General features: G+C 37.0%; 1 protein-coding gene across 13 annotated transcripts in view; it reads right to left on the bottom strand.

Moving 5' to 3' along the window:
- Window positions 1–14,231: 14,231 nt before the first annotated feature.
- Window positions 14,232–21,269, bottom strand: part of Eya4 (EYA transcriptional coactivator and phosphatase 4) — a 270,189-nt gene continuing 263,151 nt past the window's right edge. For 9 of the 13 annotated variants that reach the window (XM_058581339.1, XM_058581342.1, XM_058581334.1 and 6 more), the window contains 2 exons: window positions 20,808–20,908; window positions 14,232–17,616 (listed from right to left, as the gene is read on the bottom strand). In XM_058581339.1, coding sequence (XP_058437322.1) covers window positions 17,536–17,616; window positions 20,808–20,908 — 182 coding nt within the window. In that variant the 3' untranslated portion in view covers window positions 14,232–17,535. Of the gene's footprint in view, window positions 17,617–20,807; window positions 20,909–20,946; window positions 21,048–21,269 lie in introns of all 13 variants that reach the window. The other 4 variants (XM_058581337.1, XM_058581361.1, XM_046449773.2 and 1 more) reach the window with 1 other exon arrangement.

The raw sequence follows: 21,269 nt of genomic DNA, 5'->3' as shown, positions 1-21,269 counted from the left end.
TAATCCTTCACTTCATGCCCTTCTTAGCCTCGTTACCTTGGCCACTGTATTGCTAGAAATGGGAGACGTAGAGAATATCATAGTGGAGGGGGACCACTTCATCGACTTGGGGTGATCAATTTTAACCCTTTTATTCTCCCAAACATTGATCAGAGGATACACTTTGGACTGGTGGCTCTAGGAAGAAATATTTACAAATGCATATTAGCATACTTTGTCTTGACTGCAAGTGACGAAAATCAAAGTTAAACAAGTTTAAGGAAGGGAAAAAGAAAAGTTTTTGGTTTAACAATTGAAATTTTTCAGCCTGGTTTTGAGTTAAATTTCTGTCTCCTGACAGAACTTAATAACATAAGGAGCCATGGACATAGGAAATGCTCTGACATCACTAGGGATTCCATCTCTCAGCCCTGTTTCCCCCTATGTTGACTTCAAATTCAGGTCCTGGAAGTCCATGTGGACATAACCACCAAAGATACTGATACCAGAAAGACGTCTTTCCCAGTGGATTTGGAAAACAGTTTTTGGGAGAGTTTCTTAGTTTCTAAGTTTTCTTAGGCCTACTCTAGGTCTAACTAATACCCTTCTCTTTTGATAAATGAAATTATCAGTATAAATAGGATAAAGTATGCTGACTGGTTACGGTTGAACCATATGCCTAGAAGTATGGTGGTTTCCTGAATAAAAGAACACTTGGTACACAAAAGAAGTCATATTTTTTATGGAAGGTGGTGACTCAAGGAATGGGATAAATATTTGGAATTCATCTATTGAATGAGGGGTTAGTATCTAGAATATAAAATTCAACAACAACAAAAAAATTTAAAACAAGCAACAGATTTAAATTTTCTTCCAAAGATATGCAAATGGCCAATAAACCATAATAATCAGGGAAATACAAATCAAAATCACAACAAGATACCATCTTACACTCATTAGGATGGTTGCTATAAACACATACACACACACACAGAGAGAGAAAGAAAGAGAACAGAAATTATCAGTGAAGATGTGAAGAAATTGGAGGGGGCTAGGGTTGTAGCTCAGTGGTAGGGCGCTTGCCTAACAAGTGTGAGACACTGGGTTTGATTCTCAGCACCACATATAAATAAATAAAGGTCCATTGACAACTAAAAAATAAATAAAAAAAGAAATTGAGACACTTGGGAGCTACTGGTAGAAATTTAGAATGGTATTGCTGTCACGGTAAACAGTATGGTACTTCAGAAAATTAAATCACATATGATCCATCAATTACACATTTGGCTATATACCCCAAATACGTTAAAGTAGGAATTCAAATAGATATTATTAGTTCAACCATGTTCATGACACCATTATTTGAAGTAGCTGAAAGCTAGAGGCAGCCCAATTGCCCAGGGATAGATAAATGGATAAATAAGACATTTTGTGTATATATACAATGAGATGCTATTCAGGTTGAAAAAGGAAAGGAATTCTGAACTTTAGGGTCATTATGTTAAGTGAAATAAGCACAAAACAGGGCTGGGGATGTGGCTCAAGTGGTAGCGCGCTCGCCTGGCATGTGTGCGGCCCGGGTTAGATCCTCAGCACCACATACAAACAAAGATGTTGTGTATGCCGAGAACTAAAAAAAAAATAAATAAATATTAAAAAGATTCTCTCTCTCTCTCTCTCTCTCTCCCTCTTTCTCTTAAAAAGAATCTTAAAAAAAAAAGAAATAAGCACAAAACAATAAATACTATATGATTCTACTTATATAGTCAAATTCATAGACTCGGAAACTGGGCTGGTGGTTACCAGGGGAATGGGGAGGCCGTGGCAATATCCTGCATGGGGGAGGAATCCAACATGACAGCCGGCAAGGAAACAGCACTTTCAGTATCTCCACATTAACCAGATCAGAAACACCCATTAAAACAGCTACATTCTACCTACTGAGGAACTTCTAGCAAAATTCCGCTGAAAGGAGACCTGCCAGGAATTATTTTATTGTTCTTTCCATTCTCCTCTATGCTATCTAACTCCCCCTCCTTCTTTCTTTTCAAGAGCACCTTCCTTCCCCTTCCCCCCAACTTTCATCCCAAGCATTACGTCCTCCATTTCGTGTAACTGTCTAAATGCAAACAGGTGAATGTTTCGAGGCTGTCTATAGTGCTCCTAAATACCTAGCTACTACCAACACCCTGATCCAATTGACGGTTAGCATCCCCCTTCAGTAGAGCAATCTTCTAAAGTAGCCAAGACATACTAACCCTTATACCTTCATAGCACCTAACCTAAAGTCCTAAGAACAAAAAACAAATCACTATATGCATACAAAATCCGGAAGCCCTTTATAAATTGAATGAATCAGCTCTAAAGTACAATAAAGCCCAACATCTATAGGCATAATCTCCCACCACAAAGGAGAGACAACAGAGATAAACAAAGCCAAAACAAATGTATAGGAGAAAGCAGTTACAAAGCAGTCAAACAGAGCTGGAAAGTAACGTGAACAACATGAAAAAACCAGGGAAAAAAGGAGTACAGATAATGCAGGACAACTTAAATCTACAGGAGGACCTAGAAGCATCAGAAACATGGACAGGGAAAGAAATCAAGGCATACCTAACTCAGATGGAACAGAATTTTAGAGAAGACATGAGACAGCAAATCCAAGAATTGAAAGTATATTTTGAAAACCAACTAAACAAACAAATTCAAACTGCAAAGAACGAGCTTTACCAGGAGATAGAGATCTTAAAAAAAAAAACCAAACAGTGATTTTAGAAATGCAAGAAACCATAAACCAGATTAAAAATGCTAACGAGAATATTACAAATAGACTAGATCAAGTAGAAGTCAGAACATCAGATAATGAAGACAAAGTTTATCAACTTGAAAAGAATATAGTCAATATTGAAAAGATGCTTAAATCTCACGAGCAATCTATGCAAGAGATATGGGATCTCATCAAAAAACCAAATTTGAGAGTCATTGGGATAGAAGAAGGCACAGAGGTTCAAGCCAAAGGAATGGACAACCTATTGAATGAAATAATCCTAGAAAACTTCCCAGAGATGAAAGATGGAATGGATTGCCAAATCCTGGAAGCCTACAGGACCCCAAACATCCAAAACTGTAATAGGCCAACTCCAAGACATATAATTATGAAGATAGCCAACATACAGAACAAGGAGAGAATATTAAAAGCTACGAGGGAAAGGGGGCAGATTACATTCAGGGGTAAACCAATTAGGTTAACGGCTGATTTTTCATCACAGACTTTGAAAGCAATAAGATCCTGGAACAATGTATTTCAAACGCTGAAAAATAACGGATTCCAACCAAGAATACAGTATCCAGCAAAATTAAGCTTCAGATTTGACAATGAAATTAAAATCTTTCACGATAAACAAAAGCTAAAAGATTTCGCAGCCAGAAAACCAGCACTGCAAAGCATTTTGGGCAAAATTCTACAAGAAGAGGAATGGAAAAACAGTGCCCAAAACCAACAGCGGGAGGTATCTCAGTAAAGGGGGAGGAAAACAACCAAAAAGTAAAAACTAGCCAAACTAAAATAAATAAATAAATAAACATGACTGGAAGTACAAATCATATTTCAATTATAACCTTAAATGTTAATGGACTAAACTCACCAATCAAGAGGCACAGACTGGTAACCTGGATCAAAAAAACAAATCCAACAATATGCTGCCTTCAGGAGACTCATATGATAGGAAAAGACATACACAGGCTGAAGGTGAAAGGTTGGGAAAAATCATACCACTCACATGGCCCTCGGAAGCAAGCAGGAGTGGCCATACTCATATCGAATAAAATCAACTTCAAACCTAAGTTAATCAAAAGGGATAAAGAAGGACACTATATCCTGTTAAAAGGAACTATTCACCAACAAGACATAACAATTATCAATTTATATGCACCAAATAATGGTGCAGCAACGTTCATAAAACAAACTCTCCTCAAGTTCAAGAGTCAAATTGACCACAACACAATAATTATGGGTGACTTCAACACACCACTCTCGCCATTAGACAGATCCTCCAGACAAAAGCCGAATAAAGACACTATAGAACTCAATGACACAATCAATAACCTAGACTTAACCGATATATATAGAATATATCAACCATCATCAAGTGGATACACGTTCTTCTCAGCAGCACATGGATCTTACTCAAAGATAGATCATATAGTATGCCATAGGGCAACTCTTAGTAAATATAAAGGAGTGGAGATAATACCATGCACCATATCTGATCATAATGGAATGAAACTGGAAATCAATGAAAAAAGAAGGAAGGAAAAATCCTGCATCACATGGAAAATAAACAATATGTTACTGAATGATCAATGGGTCACAGAAGACATAAAGGAGGAAATCAAAAAATTCTTAGAGATAAATGACAATTCAGACACAACATACCGGAATCTATGGGACACAATGAAAGCAGTTTTAAGAGGGAAATTCATTTCCTGGAGTTCATTCCTCAAAAAAAGAAAAAATCAACAAATAAAGAACTCACACTACATCTCAAAACCCTAGAAAAGGAAGAGCAAAACAACAGCAAATATAGCAGAAGACAAGAAATAATTAAAATCAGAGCGGAAATCAATGAAATTGAAACAAAAAAACCATTGAAAAAATTGATAAAACTAAAAGTTGGTTCTTTGAAAAAATAAATAAGATCGACAGACCCTTAGCCATGCTAACGAAGAGAAGAAGAGAGAAAACTCAAATCACTAACATACGGGATGAAAAAGGCAATATCACAACAGACACTACAGAAATACAGAAGATAATTAGAAAGTATTTTGAAACCCTATATTCCAATAAAATAGAAGACAGTGAAGACATCGATAAATTTCTTAAGTCATATGAGCTGCCCAGATTGAGTCAGGAAGACACACAAAATTTAAACAGACCAATAACAAAGGAAGAAATAGAAGAAGCCATCAAAAGACTACCAACCAAGAAAAGCCCTGGACCAGATGGGTATACAGCGGAGTTTTACAAAATCTTCAAAGAAGAATTAATACCAATACTTTTCAAGCTATTTCAAGAAATAGAAAAAGAAGGAGCTCTTCCAAATTCATTCTATGAGGCCAATATCACCCTGATCCCGAAACCAGACAAAGACACTTCAAAGAAAGAAAACTACAGACCAATATCTCTAATGAACATAGATGCAAAAATTCTCAATAAAGTCCTGGCGAATCGAATGCAAAAGCATATCAAAAAAAATTGTGCACCATGATCAAGTAGGATTCATCCCCGGGATGCAAGGTTGCTTCAATATACGGAAATCAATAAATATTATTCACCACATCAATAGACTTAAAGATAAGAACCATATGATCGTCTCGATAGATGCAGAAAAAGCATTTGACAAAGTACAGCATCCTTTTATGTTCAAAACACTAGAAAAACTGGGGATAACAGGAACTTACCTCAACATTGTAAAAGCTATATATGCTAAGCCTCAGGCTAGCATCATTCTAAATGGAGAAAAACTGAAGGCATTCCTGCTAAAGTCTGGAACAAGACAGGGATGCCCTCTCTCACCACTTCTATTTAATTTAGTCCTTGAAATACTAGCCAGAGCATTTAGACAGACAAAAGAAATTAAAGGCATAAAAATAGGAAAAGAAGAACTTAAAATATCACTATTTGCGGACGATATGATCCTATACTTAGAAGACCCAAAAGGGTCTACAAAGAAACTACTAGAACTAATAAATGAATTCAGCAAAGTGGCAGGATATAAAATCAACACACATAAATCAAAGGCATTCCTGTATATCAGCAACAAAACTTCTGAAATGGAAATGAGGAAAACCACCCCATTCACAATATCCTCAAAAAAAATAAAATACTTGGGAATCAACCTAACAAAAGAGGTGAAAGATTTATACAATGAAAACTACAGAACCCTAAAGAGAGAGATAGAAGAAGATCTTAGAAGATGGAAAAATGTACCCTGTTCATGGATAGGCAGAACCAACATCATCAAAATGGCAATATTACCCAAAGTTCTCTACAGGTTCAACGCAATGCCAATCAAAATCCCAACGGCATTTCTGGTAGAAATAGATAAAGCTATCATGAAATTCATATGGAAAAACAAAAGACCCAGAATAGCAAAAGCAATTCTAAGCAGGAAGTGTGAATTGGGAGGTATAGCGATACCAGATTTCAAACTGTACTACAGAGCAATAGTAACAAAAACAGCATGGTACTGGTACCAAAACAGGCAGGTGGACCAATGGTACAGAATAGAGGACACAGAGACCAATCCACAAAATTACAACTTTCTTATATTTGATAAAGGCGCTAAAAGCATGCAATGGAGAAAGGATAGCATCTTCAACAAATGGTGCTGGGAAAACTGGAAATCCATATGCAACAAAATGAAACTGAATCCCTTTCTCTCGCCATGCACAAAAGTGAATTCAAAATGGATCAAGGAGCTTGATATCAAATCAGAGACACGCCGTCTGATAGAAGAAAAAGTTGGCTACGATCTACATTCGGTGGGGTCGGGCTCCAAATTCCTCAATAGGACACCCATAGCACAAAAGTTAATAACTAGAATCAACAAATGGGACTTACTCAAACTAAAAAGTTTTTTCTCAGCAAAAGAAACAATAAGAGAGGTAAATAGGGAGACTACACCCTGGGAACAAATCTTTACTCCTCACACTTCAGATAGAGCCCTAATATCCAGAGTATACAAAGAACTCAAAAAATTAGACAATAAGAGAACAAACAACCCAATCAATAAATGGGCCAAGGACCTGAACAGACACTTCTCAGAGGAGGACATACAGTCAATCAACAAGTATATGAAAAAATGCTCACCATCTCTAGCTGTCAGAGAAATGCAAATCAAAACCACCCTAAGATACCATCTCACTCCAGTAAGATTGGCAGCCATTAGGAAGTCAAACAACAACAAGTGCTGGCGAGGATGTGGGGAAAAGGGTACACTTGTACATTGCTGGTGGGACTGCAGATTGGTGCAGCCAATTTGGAAAGCAGTATGGAGGTTTCTTGGAAAGCTGGGAATGAAGCCACCATTTGACCCAGCTATTCCCCTTCTTGGTCTATTCCCTAAAGACCTAAAAAGAGCATGCTACAGGGACACTGCTACATCGATGTTCATAGCAGCACAATTCACAATAGCAAGGCTGTGGAACCAACCTAGATGCCCTTCAATAGACGAATAGATAAAAAAAAATGTGGCATTTATACACAATGGAGTATTACTCTGCATTAAAAAATGACAAAATCATGGAATTTGCAGGGAAATGGATGGCATTAGAGCAGATTATGCTAAGTGAAGCTAGCCAATCCCTAAAAAACAAATGCCAAATGTCTTCTTTGATATAAGGAGAGTAACTAAGATCAGAGTAGGGACGAAGAGCAGGAGAAGAAGATTAACATTTAACAGGGATGAGAGGTGGGAGGGAAAGGGAGAGAGAAGGGAAATTGCATGGAAATGGAAGGAGACCCTCAGGGTTATACAGTGGAGGGGGTAGAGAGAGAGGAGGGGAGTGGAGGGGAGAGGTGGGGAGGGGGGATGGTGGAGGATGGGAAAGGCAGCGGAGCACAACAGACACTAGTATGGCAATATGTAAATCAATGGATGTGTAACTGATGTGATTCTGCAATCTGTGTATGGGTTGAAGGTGGGAGTTCATAACCCACTTGAATCAAAGTGTGGACTATGATATGTCAAGAAATTTGTAATGTTTTGAACAACCAACAATAAAAAATTAAAAAAAAATTACATATAAGAGTTTGTGAGGGGAAAGGGGAAAAAAAAACAAGGGAGAGAATTAAACAACAGCAGGTGGGGTAGAGAGGGAAGATGAGAGGGAAGGGGAGGGGGGATAGTAGGGGATAGTGAAGGTAGCAGAATACAACAGTCATTAATATGGTATTATGTAAAAATGTGGATGTGTAACCGATGTGATTCTGCAACTTGTATTTGGGGTACAAAATGGGAGTTCATAACCCACTTCAATCAAATGTATGGAAGATGATATGTCATGAGCTTTGTAATGTTTTGAACAACCAATAAAAAAAAAATATCCTGCATGGGTACAGTGTTTAGGTCTTGTAGGCAGGAAGTGGGTACTGTGATGGAGGGCAGTGATGGCAGCACAAGTGAAGGAACTCAGCATCACTGAAGGTGTGCTTAAAAAGTGGCTAAGACCCTAACATTCATCTGCATTTTACCATGATTTAAAAAAAAATCATCTCCATCACAGAGTTTTAGACAAAATAAAAAGCAGTTTTGAAAAACATTTTCTCTCTTCCTCTTTAGGGACTTTCTTTTGAACATCTTCATCGAGACACCCCTAAAGCCATGTTGATTTCTCAGACCTCCATGTGATTAGTGTTCCCCATATACATAGCCACAGAACCTTCTTAATGCCCCTTTCTGCCAGATGCCTGTCCAGGACCCTGCTTGGGACCACACTTTAGGTCAGAGCAGCTGAGTCAGTTGTGCTAAAAGCTGCTGAGGTACATGTCGTACCCAGGAAAGGTGATTTGAAAAGAGGGAATCTGAAAAATGCTAAACAATTCAGCAGCTTTAATTGTATATTTATCTCCTGGGTCTTCATAATAGTGTTGAATTCATCAGATAAGGACTTACCACTTTTATGCAAAAGTAAGATTTCTCCTACCTAAAGGCCATTTCTCACATAGGCAATATAAGAGTTACTTGGATGGCATTTATATCTATGGAGAATAAAGAGTTAGAGTTAATTCCATTGCTTGCAATCTGGCCTGCTCTTGATTGTACTTTTGCACGGATTATAACTCTGTAAGTTCTGAGCAACTCAACTGCAGTAAATTCAAAAGCAGAAAGAGTGCAAGGAGCCTAATTTTGTGATCCAGATAGTGTCTGTCTGAAAGACCTGTGTTCCGATTCTGTGTTATACACAAATCCGATGACCTTGGGATTTCAACTATACAATAAAAATAATATGTAATATCAGTGAGTCTCAGGGATGGGATAATTAAATAAGGTAACATGGTAAGCTCTCTGGATCATTATTTCTTTCTTTCAATGTCAGTTTCTTTCCTCTTTCTTTCTACAACATTCTTGCTGTAGAGTTTATTCCAAAGCTAGTGACTGAATCAAAGCCTGACCACCTCCTACATGCTCCCATTTGTCACCTTGTTACAGTGTTACCAGCTCTGTCTGTTCAATGAATATTGCCAAGGTCAGAGAAGTAAAATGATAGCTGAGTCTTCAAGGATACAGAAGAAGGTTCAGAGATGATCATCGTTGCCCTACCTAGACAAAAGCAAGGAAAATGTCCCATTTTCCTTAGAAACAATTCTTGAGTGGAGCATGGCAACAACATATATTGCCCAATGGGACCTGTTTGTGGTGATAGGTTTTATTTGGGAAATCAGTGCATGCTCAAAATTTGGAAACTGCACTTGTTATTTGTAAAATGCTAGATAAAAGTTTAAAAATGATGTTATATCCCTTTTTCTTAGAGCTCTCTCCAATGTCTTTCCCATCCCACACATTGCTATTTCTGTAGCTCATGAGAAATAATGTTACACATAGGATGGTTTTCCAGGTGTGTGTTTGGCATTGATTTGCTTTCTATTCCTATACTAGAGAATACTGTTTGCTCTCAAATCCATCATGACTTGTATTTTAATGATCACCATATTTTTGAATACATCAATCTGTAAAACGATAAGTGACTGGATCATTTGTCGTTCTGTTGTGGACTTCTTTCCCTAATAGGGTTTCTTTCTTTGACAAATAAATTAGAGTGTCATATTTGTTTCCAAGCAGATGTAAGCTGGTAATGACTAGCTAGTATAAGCCACTGCATAAAAGTTCATAGAGGCATTTGAATCTCTTCAGGGTTGTAAATCTAGACATATTATTACTTTATCTTTACTGGAAATTGCAGCAAGCAGAGGATGTGAAAGCACAGTGTCAAATCAACTGGCAGCCCCAAATAATTCTCCCTGGTGCTCTTCCTACAGACACATCGACATTACTGGCATCATTCCTAGACTTTCAGCCAGGGTGTCTCAAGTTTGCACAAATGGTAAATGCTTTTTAAACGATTAACTGATGTGATTGGTGATATTATTTAGGTTCTTACTACTCTCAGAATAAGTCAGCTGTGACTTGGGCAAAACATTTAACAAACAACCAAATTCAGCTTTTCACCAACTGCTTCCAAATGAACACTTCCAAATCCCAGACTCAATGTCTCCCTCCATTAACAAGCATCGACAATCACAAAACATACAACAGCAAACAAAAACTAGCAACCAGAATCCTTCTTCTTTTGTGTTTCTGAGATCTTAAAAAGTGTAATGTGATTTGCCAAACTCCCTTTGTTAGGCAGCTTTTTGTTGGTATGACCCAAATTCCTGGCATTAACCACTTAAAGGAAAAAACTTTTAGTTGATGATTTCAGTAATTTTAGTCAATAGTCGTTGGCTTCAAGGTAGAAACCTCACCTGTGAATGGGTGTGGTGAAGGACAGCTGCTCAGCTCCTGGCAGCCAGGAAACAGAGGAAGAGACACAGAGAGAGGCAGGGAGAGGGAGAGGGAGAGATAAAGAAACAAGAAGGGGCCAGGGACAAGATATAGTCCCCAAGGAAACATCCGCAGTGACCTTCTTCCTCCAACTATGCTCCACTGCTTAAAGTTTCTACCACCTTCCAGAAGTTCATTCAGCTATCAAGGGATTAATCCACTGATGAGGTCAGAGCCCTCATGATCCAGTTACTTCCCCAAAGCTGAAAACCCCACCCATGGACCTCGCTTCACTGGGGAGCAAGCCTTCAATACTTAAGGTTTTGAGAAACACTCCAGATTCAAGTCATAAACTGCCCAAGCCAGAAACAGAGGTCAGATGGGATCTGCTGAGGACTCAGCAGCGGTGATTGCACCGCTATTTCTTTAAATCTATACATTTTTTCCATATTCATGGCCATCTGCTCATTCAGGAATCTATTGATGATTCTTTGGGATCCTCCTGTGCCTACCTCTTAGATCCCTAATGCTCCCCAGTATGCCCAGAGTAACTGCTACAAAGTGTCAATAGGGACAGGGAAATCCTCTGGTTTGTGAGTCCCTCATTTGACACCTACTGATCCCAGGATATAATCAGACTCATCGATTTTATAATGGAAATTCTCATGATCTGGTGCTTATTTTCTAGTCTCATTTCTTCTGATTTCCTCTTCTCTTCACTCTAATGCTCTATAAACAAGAATTATGGGCAATTCCTTAACAATGATATTCTAGTCTTTTCTCTCGTACCCTCTCTCTCATATTTTCTTTCTTGAAAAATTATTTACTTTAATGTGGTGCTAAGCATCGAACCCGGAGCCTTACATGTACCAGGCAAATGCTCTACCACTGAGCTACAATCCCAGCTCCTCTCCTATTTTCTAGTTTGTCTAGATGCTTCCAATCCTATCCTCTTTTTCATGGCCTCCCTCCTTTTGTCCTTAAGTTTCAGCTTGGGAGCCTTCCCTTTAAACCCTGGTCTGGTGCCTCCGCAAGCTTATGACAGGGCTTCACCACCAATGAACTGTGTATAAAAGTCTTGAGGGTCAGGAGCAAGTTGAGTTCTCTGCCATGGTTCTGCCTGATGGACTTGGCAGATCTTTTACCTTCTGCAATACACGCTCTCTTCTAATTTCATATCTTTTCCCTGAAGGCCCACTGGAGAATTCAACTAATACAATGAAAGCAGTTGCCAGGCACCAGAATCTAAGATACCATGACAACAAAAGACCATCCAGCACCCTGTAGCCATGGAGACACTGCTCTGCAAACAACCAAAAAATATCTCATTAACAGGGAAAATACTCATCTGGCTTCTATAATATTATCTGATTTGTTAGAGATTCTTGAACATATTATGTTTGATATTTTTCAGATCCTGGAAGAGAGTCTCCAGATGAAGGAAAAATCCAAATGATAATGATTACTATTCTCAAAGTCAGGAGTTGGGTACAGTGAACACTTTTCCTTGTGGTTCTGAGACACACAACATCTTCATTAACATCCCAAGAATTAACATTGGTCAGTTCAAATTTAAGATGATTTTGATTAGTGGCTGGTCAGTTCAAATTTAAGATAGTTTTGAGTAGTGGCCTGTCTGTAACAACAAATGTACTTTCATAACACCAAATCTAATAATTTATTTTTAAAATATAAAAAAAAATACACAGATATTAAATATTATTTATGTTTTGTTAACTAAAGGAATCATTCACTTTTCTTTCTTTTTTGTTTCAGAGATTTAGAATCATGAACCAAAGAGAATGCAGAGAGATTTGATTTTACTTGGCTTATTTGTGGCTTTGAATAATTTAAGTCAACTGAAACACATTGTTGCATTTTTTTTTCTTTTTAATTAACAAAAGAGAGGCAAGGAAGCAATCACCAAATCATTATAGGCTTCTTTTTATCTAGAGAATTCCTAGGTCTTGTTTGACCTCTTTCCAAGTACATCTTTGCTTATGTCTATCCTTGCTTTTTATAAATTATTATTCTAGTAAACATTCCATTCTGGAAAGTTGCAAAAACTTTGGTTTCTTCCAAACTTACCTGGATGTTTTCTCCTTTTTCCCCTTCAAATCAAGCTTCAAATTACAAGTTTCTTTAATTCTAAAGTATGATCGTGCAAATGTTTTCTTATGATTTAGGAATTCACTCAACAAACACTTTTACCAATTATGGTTATACAGAAATAAAACAGATTTTTTCAATGTCTTCACAGGGCATATATAGTAATGGGTTAGTTATAACATAACTATCATATTGGATAAACCTAACGATCAAGTACTATTTAATGATAAGGTGGAGAAATGGTAAGTACCAGGGAATCACATGCAATTTTAGAGCAGGGGACATAGTCAATCAGAAGGTGATCTTTGAGTAAAGACCTGAAGGAAATACAGGACAAAAGGACTGCAGATATCTGGGTGAAATTCTTCTCAAACAGAAAATGACAGTGAGTACAAAGGCTCTGTGGTGGGTGGGTGCAGGTATGTGTCAAGAATATGAAAGCACCTAAGTTTAGCAGTGAGGAATGAAACACAAGATGGTAGAAGATGAGACAGTAGACAGTTTATGATCCCTGATTCATTCTCACAGGCCTTAGAGGCCATTGTTAAGGACAATAGTGCTAGAGATTTCTTGGAAGAGAAATCCAGCTGCTAGAGATTTCTGGGAAAAGAACATGCTCTGATTCTCAGTATCCTGCCAGCTACTGTGATGAAGTATACTGAAGAGGTATAAGGGCAAGAGATGCAGTTAGAGGTTGATGTCTCATCCAGGTGAGAAACTGATGACAACTGTGGCCTGGGTGGTAGTCCTGTGAGAGGTAAGAAGTACCTGGGGCAGAAGCAGAGGCTCCATGTTGCACATGTTGATCGACAGCCTTTTCATCTAAGCAGGTATCGTGAATAGGCAAAGGGTGATAATTGTTTGGAGTTCTGGGGAGCATTGGGGAACGATACATAGAGTTTTATCATTCTGACAAAATTCAACATTCAAAAGTAACTAGATATAAAAGAATAGAAAGGTAGTCTACATACTCAGTTTATTTTTAAATATATTTGTTGTATTCCCATAGGCCATGGTTGATTTTGCAATGATGTAAAACTCTCTGGAGTATTCCCACACAATATTCCACTTCATTATTGTTAACTTGGAGGCTTTTGAAAAAGTTATGAATGAGTAGAATTTGGTCCAAAATTTGCCTCTGATTTGCATGTGAACAACAGATATGCAAAATGTCAATACACAAGATAATGAAGGAGCTGCTAAATCCAGTTCAGAAAAAAATACTCTTATCTTCTTAGAAGATATTTATAAACTATGACTTAGAGCTTATCATAAGTACAATTCTGTTCATCTAAAGGGAACTTGCTCTAAATATTTTAATAAGCTTTTCTCTACTGTTAATGGTTTGTGTACCTTCTACTTGAAACGAATGTAAAACACTCTGCAACCCATATCTACCTTAGTAAACCAGCCACTTTGAAGTACCAGTTTGTGACATTCTAGACTGTTGATCTCAGTTTAACTTAACTGCAAATTTTGCAACTTAGGCACAAAAGGAAAGGCTACATCAAGAGACCTAAACCCAAATTTCACATGACTTAGGATCAAAGTAAATACACACATAAAAACTCTACAAAATGGGAGGGTGAAGAAAATGAAAACATTTGCAAAGGGTATTTATTGAGAAATAGTAAAGATGTACATATTTTTACAAGCTTTTAATATTAATTTACATTTCTTTAAATTATGTAGGCCCCAATAATCTATACTTTACTAATACATAACAGAAACCCTTGACTTCGACTGTGAGATTTCCATAATGCTACCATAGTGGGGAGTCAAAATGCAACTTTGGCTCATGATGCTTAAGTTTGGTTTGAAAAGAAGTACTAAATGCCATATTCACTGAGAATATAGGCTCGTCATAAATGTGCTGTACGAAGACAACTTCATAGTGGAACATGCGACTGACACAATTTTTAATCTCAGCTCACCAGAGACGAAGGAAAAAAAATTAGAGACGGTTATCTATATTTTGTGCATAAACTGTATGATTATAAGATATTATTTTTGCCTCTGAATTTGATCTATAGTTTTTTTTTTTTTTTAGGGATAGAGAGTCTTAATCACAATATTACAGCCAGGCTACCTATATTGTTATTAAAATTACATGGTCTTGATAGTTTTATCATTCAACACAAGGTAGTTATCTTTCCTAGTAAGAATTCAAAGTTTGTATATGGAGTAGACAAAAACCCAAACTGACTTACAATAAGGCACACCATTCTACATGGAAATAGAACATGGGGACTACCAAATGGCTAATTTGTTTGTTTGTTTGTTGATTTATTTTATGGTTTTTTTTTTTTTTTTTTCTGACCAGAAAGAAAGCAGATTTTCTCTCCCTAAGGTGGGGCAGGAGAGTTCTAGTTTGAGCATGCCCCAAATCACAGGCTGCCCTGAGGATGGCTTGTTGACCTGCACCACTGTTGTGCTGGAAAAACTGTTCTCCATTAATCCTGCATTTAGGTATCATGGTGGCAGCCTCTTCTGAATATATAATTGGAAAAAAAGATGTGTGTGAGAAATAGCACTGCAGAGGCCATGCCCCTTCCAGAGGTTTCTTTCTGCACCTGCAGGTTTAGCAGCATAAGAAGCCTTGCTTGTTTGTTATGGAGCAGAATTAAATTTTTTATATAATGCCACAGTTGTATTATTTAAAGAAATGGGCTATACAGTAAAAATAATTTTGTTTTATTCACAGTAATGAATATTTAAGGTTTTAGTGTGCAAAATAAATACTGAGAATCGAGGCAACTCTTCCATTTTTAAACTGCTATTTTCAAGCCAAAGCAGAAGATTTACCTTTATTTATTATTAAAAGTCTTTCAACCATATTTTGCCTGCCATAGTACTTGGGGGGTAGAAGTAGCCAAAACCCACAAAATATAAGAATAAGTTTTATGAAATCACAATCTTAGGCACAATTGGGATCTGATGATCTTTTTGCCCATCGTAAATGTGGCCTTCACATTCACTAAAGAAATGCAGTCTGACTACCTGTAGATATAAACTACTTCCATAATGAATGTTGTGATCTGTGAGCAAAGCGTTGACCTTAACTTGATCTACAGAAGCCTCAGTTGATGAACTGTCATGAATCAGCCTCTGGTTAGGAGCACTGATGAACAGCTGGATTCCACAATCCATATTACACTGCAAGTGCAGACACCATTAGAATACTCGAGACCTCCAAGTCTTAAATTTCCACAAGGGAAATCATGTCACAGAATATGATAGGAGAACCTGTATCGTGTTCCCAACATGGGCTACACACCAAGAAGAAGAAGAAGAAAAAAAAACAAACCCAAAACCATGCAAACACAACGATGACAGGTTCTCCCTGCAATGAATGCAACCTATTGTTCAGTAACAGTACAGGTGAAAACCAACATGCGCAAGTCTGCAATGGAGAGAGACTCAGTTGAGGGGTTCAGTGAAATACCAGTGCATTTTCCTGTTGTAATTTGCTAATGCTGTCAAGGTCTGGCTCACTTGCTAATCTAATTTATGATGATATTCTAGGTAAAATATTCATAGACTCACTTCTTTCCTTGGGCCATCTGGGTCACCTGCCTTCCCTTACTGATGACATTTCATTTTTGCAATGGCATTGAGAATTAACATACTTAGCTATATTTTAAGCCATGTTCACTCAACTTAAATTTTAACCTATGTCCTTGGCATATACTAAAAAAGGTAAGGAGATAATTCCTAAAGATATGCATGAAAATATCTTCCTTGTAAGCAACTTACACACATCAAAAAGTCTCAAATTCAAAACTGTGCAAATTGTCATGAATATGGCTCTTAGTTTTCTTGGGTAGAACTGTAGAAAGGGTACTGAGAATTCAACAAACATGTTTCTTTCTAAGTAAATGTCCCACAGTCTCTCTCAAACCTGCTAATGATTGGGTGTACAAATAGTTGCCTCATACAATCACTGGAATTATTAAGAACCCAAATAAAACACAAGCTTTCTCTTATTATTCTTGTTGGTTTCTTATTGCCACATATACTTGTTTTCTTGTTGATGTAGTGTTAAAACATTGATAGCTTGAATTTTAAATTTGGTCATGTGAAGAATTATCACAAAGTTTTTTTTTGTTTGGTTTTTTTTTTTTTTTTTTTGGTTTTTGTTTTTTGGTTTTCATTATCTACAGAGATTTTTAACCAAAGTTACATTGTAACACACAAACGCTGTCTTGTCTTTAAGGCACAACACATCAGTATGAACATTCTGTTTGCCAAACTTAAAAAAAAAAAAAAGACAATATTATATTCCCGTTTCCCCTCCCTCAACCCTCCCCAACAAATGAAAGAAAAATTGCATCCACTTTCAAAGTCAGCGGCTAATAAAGTCACAGTAAATTATTTTCATCAATAATTTACACAAATTACAGGTCTAGATAGGACTGTCCTTATACAGTCTTGAGTGCATTCCAATTCAGATTTTCTGGGCTAGGTAGGCTAAAGTCAGATTCAAACCTCAGGGCTGAGAAGAGATCCCATTTTGAGGAATGTTGGTGACCACCTTGTCAGACGGAGCATAAGTGTTGCTGCCCGGGAGGGTGAGGGGTCTTTGCTAAAGCTGTGAATTCCAGTTAGGACTCATTCTCTGTGCATAGCAATCTCCACAGATTTGTTTTAGAAACCATTAAAGTGTTGTAGATGTAAGACCATAGAGTTTCCTTTCTGTAGCACTAAAGTTTAATTCCATTCAGCAATCTGAATTCTTCATTCCGGAATTTCCATTCCAAATACGATTTCATCCTTTAAGACAATTTATATGTGTAGAGCCAGAGGCATTGAATCACACACATAAAAATTCAGTGTACTTGAAATGTAAAAAAAAAAAAAAAAACCAAAACAAACAAAACGGATCTCCAGCTAGAGAACACAGTTACAAATATTCTAATTCCAGTGCTTGATGTAGAGCCAAGAGGTCCGAGTGACTTGATATCCTCCAGAAGGGCATGTTGTGCTGTGTGGGCAAGAGAAGGAGGGATGGGAGAGAGAGAGAGGCAGGAGTGAAGAACAGAGAGATCATAGCCATTGCTTCAAGGAAGCAGCTGCACACAAGGATGTGCAGTCCACCCAGGTTTAAGGCAGGGAGTTTAATGGAGGGATGATCATATTTGAAGGTTTGGCAGAACCAAGGTGGCATTGTCAAAGTAACAGAGAAATAGATCTGAACTGGATTTAAAAAAATTTTTTTTTTTAGTTGTAGATGGACAAAATATCTTTTTTTCATTTGTTTATTTTTATGAGGTGCTGAGGATCTAACCCAGGGCCTCATGCATGCAAGGCAAGTGCTCTACCACTGAATTTTAATGATAAAAGCTGAATTTTAATGATAAAAGAAGAAAATATTGAAATTTTACATAGTTTAATATTTGCAAAGTAGCATTACCAACCTTAGCATCTGGAAAAACAAGCATCAAACTCCTACTTGGCTGATGGAAAGCAAGCTCTGATAGGGACCTCACTCCTAAAGGTCCATCTCTCAGCTAAAAAACTAAGATAACTACAAACTTCCTAAGCCCTTTTGTGTATTTGAGAGAAAAACAGTGAATTCCTTTCCATGTTTAAAAAAAAAGAAAGTGCACTTCAGCAACTGACAAGATGAAAGTATTATAATGTAAATTTGGGCTGAGGACACATCCAGAATATAGATGTAAGGAATATATTCATGTACACAATGGAAACACATATATACATATATATGGAAAAGGTATTTTATAAATAAATTAAGCATCATAATACTCATTACTGCTATATTAAATTCTTTTCTGCTCCATATTTTGGCCACTAACCACATGTGGCTATTAAGCACTTGGTTAGTCCAGTTTAAAATGCATACTAAATCGCAAAAACTTAGAATAAGGAAAAGAAGTAAGAACATCAATCAGTGATTTTTATATAGATTGGGTATTTATGATAATTTCTGGCATATGTTGGGTTAATTAAAATGTATTATTAAGATTAACTCTAGCTGTCTCTTTTTACTTGTATTTAACAAGGTTTCTAGAAACTTTGAAAATTACATTTATTTCTCACATTATATACTTGTATAGGAGAGTGCAAGTACATTCCTGCACTTTGAGATTTCTTCTTAAATTTCTCAAAGTATGTTTTATGTCAAATCAGAGCACAGAAATTCACCTGGAAGTAACATTTTTTAAAATTCAGCTCAGATCTATTTGTAATAACAAAACAGTATTTAATATTTCTGCACATGCGATTACTGCTACATCCAAAGAAAAGCATGCATTTTGGGTACCAGAGAAACCAACCACCTGTGTTCCAAAGTAGAATTTTAAGCCTTCACCATCACCAAAACTGCACCTACATAAACAACCATTCGAAACAGCATTCTATTGGATATTCTTATCCATTTGGAGTCACACTTTTTCTCCTGAAATTTCAGGTATAAACCAGAGGTATAGAAATGATTTACCAAGACTAGCCTTCTTACCAGGCATCACCAAAGGTGACTTGATAAGTTTTAACTTTCAAAGACTTATCCTGTTTTAAGTTTGGAAAAAAATGAATTTTATTAGTTCTGACCTAGACAGACGTGGATTTCACACAGGCTAAAAATCATGTACACATTTGCTGGGGTGGCCCAACCACTGCCTGCTTTTTGTTGTGCTTAATTATGGTGCCAATATGAAAAATCAAAACAACGTTAACTCAGGACAAGGACAAACTCCAGGAGACATTTCAATCGTGTGTGACTGGGAGCATTTCAAGTAGTATTCAACAATGCAGGCTGTGTTACTTAAGGCTGCAACCCTGACCTCGTGCAGAATGTCCTTGGAGCTTGTGTGCTGTCTTGGGTCACTGACACTGCTAATTAAAACCTAGGTGCTCTACAGGACCAGAGTCTGCACCAGCTCCCTTCCTGGGACAGAAAAGCATGGGGGATTTCAAGTATGGCTGCCAACACTGTCCCCAAACTTTTCAAATCAAGTGGAAGTGCTTTCTCTTTCTCCATGTTCCTTGACTTGAACTGACAGGCAACATAGATCATTTCCTCTCCCTTTCTACTATAGCCATAAACTCTTATATAAAACTGTTTATGCTGTCTTTTTGAAAAAAAAAATTAGGAAACAGAACTCAGGTAAACCTTCCATCTAATAAGGATTTATTAGATGACATTTTAAATCACCTCAGGATAATAAGATTTTTCTATGTAAAACAAACATTAAAAGATGATATGTTGCTGCTTAAAAATACAAATTATTTTGTGTTTTCTATAAATTCTATCACTTTTATCTTGGCTAGATAATGTTTTGCTATCATTCAGTGAAGGAAGCAATAGACCTCAGTGTTGTACTGACTGATAGAATGGTGGAGGGGGGCAATCCTGGTATCATTCCCCTTTTGATGTCTAACCAGCCACCTAATGTTTTTTTAATTGTCTTCATTTCTTCTTCAGAAATATGGGCAGATAAACAGATAAATTAAATACTTAGGGCCTATGAGATCTTCTGAATATGTACAAAGCCAGCTGCTTGGCTTCAATCAGGTACCAATGGCTCATCCAAACGGATGAGTATCTTCTGGAAGATGTGAGACAAGTTGGCACAAAAGAAAAGAATAACACATGCCATTTCCAATAGAGCTTATTAAAGTCTCTTACAACCATTTTTTTTCTTCTGCTATTAAATCTACCCCCAGCATTTATCATCATGGGGCAACACCTTTTTCTAGGTGATCTCAAGGACTCTATGGCACAAAGCACTCTAATCATTTTTCTATGAGCTGATTAAACTTATTTATCTTGTTGAGTTTCATGAGCTTAAAAACTGTTTTCCCCCCATCTTCCTTAAGAACTATGGGGTCATATGTTTCTGTGTGCATGGTATGTGTTTGTGTACCGTATATACATATATGCACACACAAATCTGTAATTATTATTATACATTAATTTATATCCACACAAACAAATATAAATTTTCCTACATTTCCTATCAAATTTCAGGCAAAAAATGCTAGACTCCAAATGTTTTTTTTTTTTGAAAGTAAGTATTGACTCTCTCATGCTCTTATCGCTTGCATCTGTATATTTAAATCAATTGTCAAGCTGCCATTGGGCCAAACTACAGGAATGCAAACAAAAAGGCTTGCATTAGAAGTACCACACCAACATTGTTTGAGACAGGTTACCTTTTTTGCTGCCTGTTCTTCTTCTACACCATCCCCAATTACAACATATACTACTTTTCTGCCAAACCTTTGCATTATTCGTTCAAAGCAACTTTCTTTTCCTGGAAGATAAATAAGATAAAGTTCAGAGTGAAGTTACCTGGTTAGCGGCATGTTCCTCATCTCGGCCATCTCCAATCACAACATAAGTTATGTTAGTGCCAAATCTGGACACTATACGCTCAAAACAGCTTTCCTTGCCTGAAAAACAATGCACTGTTTATTCTTCCAGCCATTGCATTCAGTAACCTAAAGATGCATAAAGTATTGAGTTAATATCTCTTTGAAATCACTCGAGCTATCTTACAACCTCTGGGTTGATGAAATTAACACACGTGTGTGAATAACATAACTCTTAGGAGAGATTACTAAACAAATGCATTTTATGGTTCAAGTAAGTCAGTAGGGTTAAGTGTTTGACCT

The sequence above is a fragment of the Marmota monax genome, unplaced genomic scaffold, assembly GCF_021218885.2.
Source record: "Marmota monax isolate L192 unplaced genomic scaffold, Marmota_monax_Labrador192_F-V1.1 WCK01_AAM20220418_F8-fsc00030, whole genome shotgun sequence".
NCBI classification, from domain to species: domain Eukaryota; kingdom Metazoa; phylum Chordata; class Mammalia; order Rodentia; family Sciuridae; genus Marmota; species Marmota monax.
The sequence above is the reverse complement of the archived record's forward strand: the minus strand, read 5'-3'. Positions and strand labels throughout refer to the sequence as shown.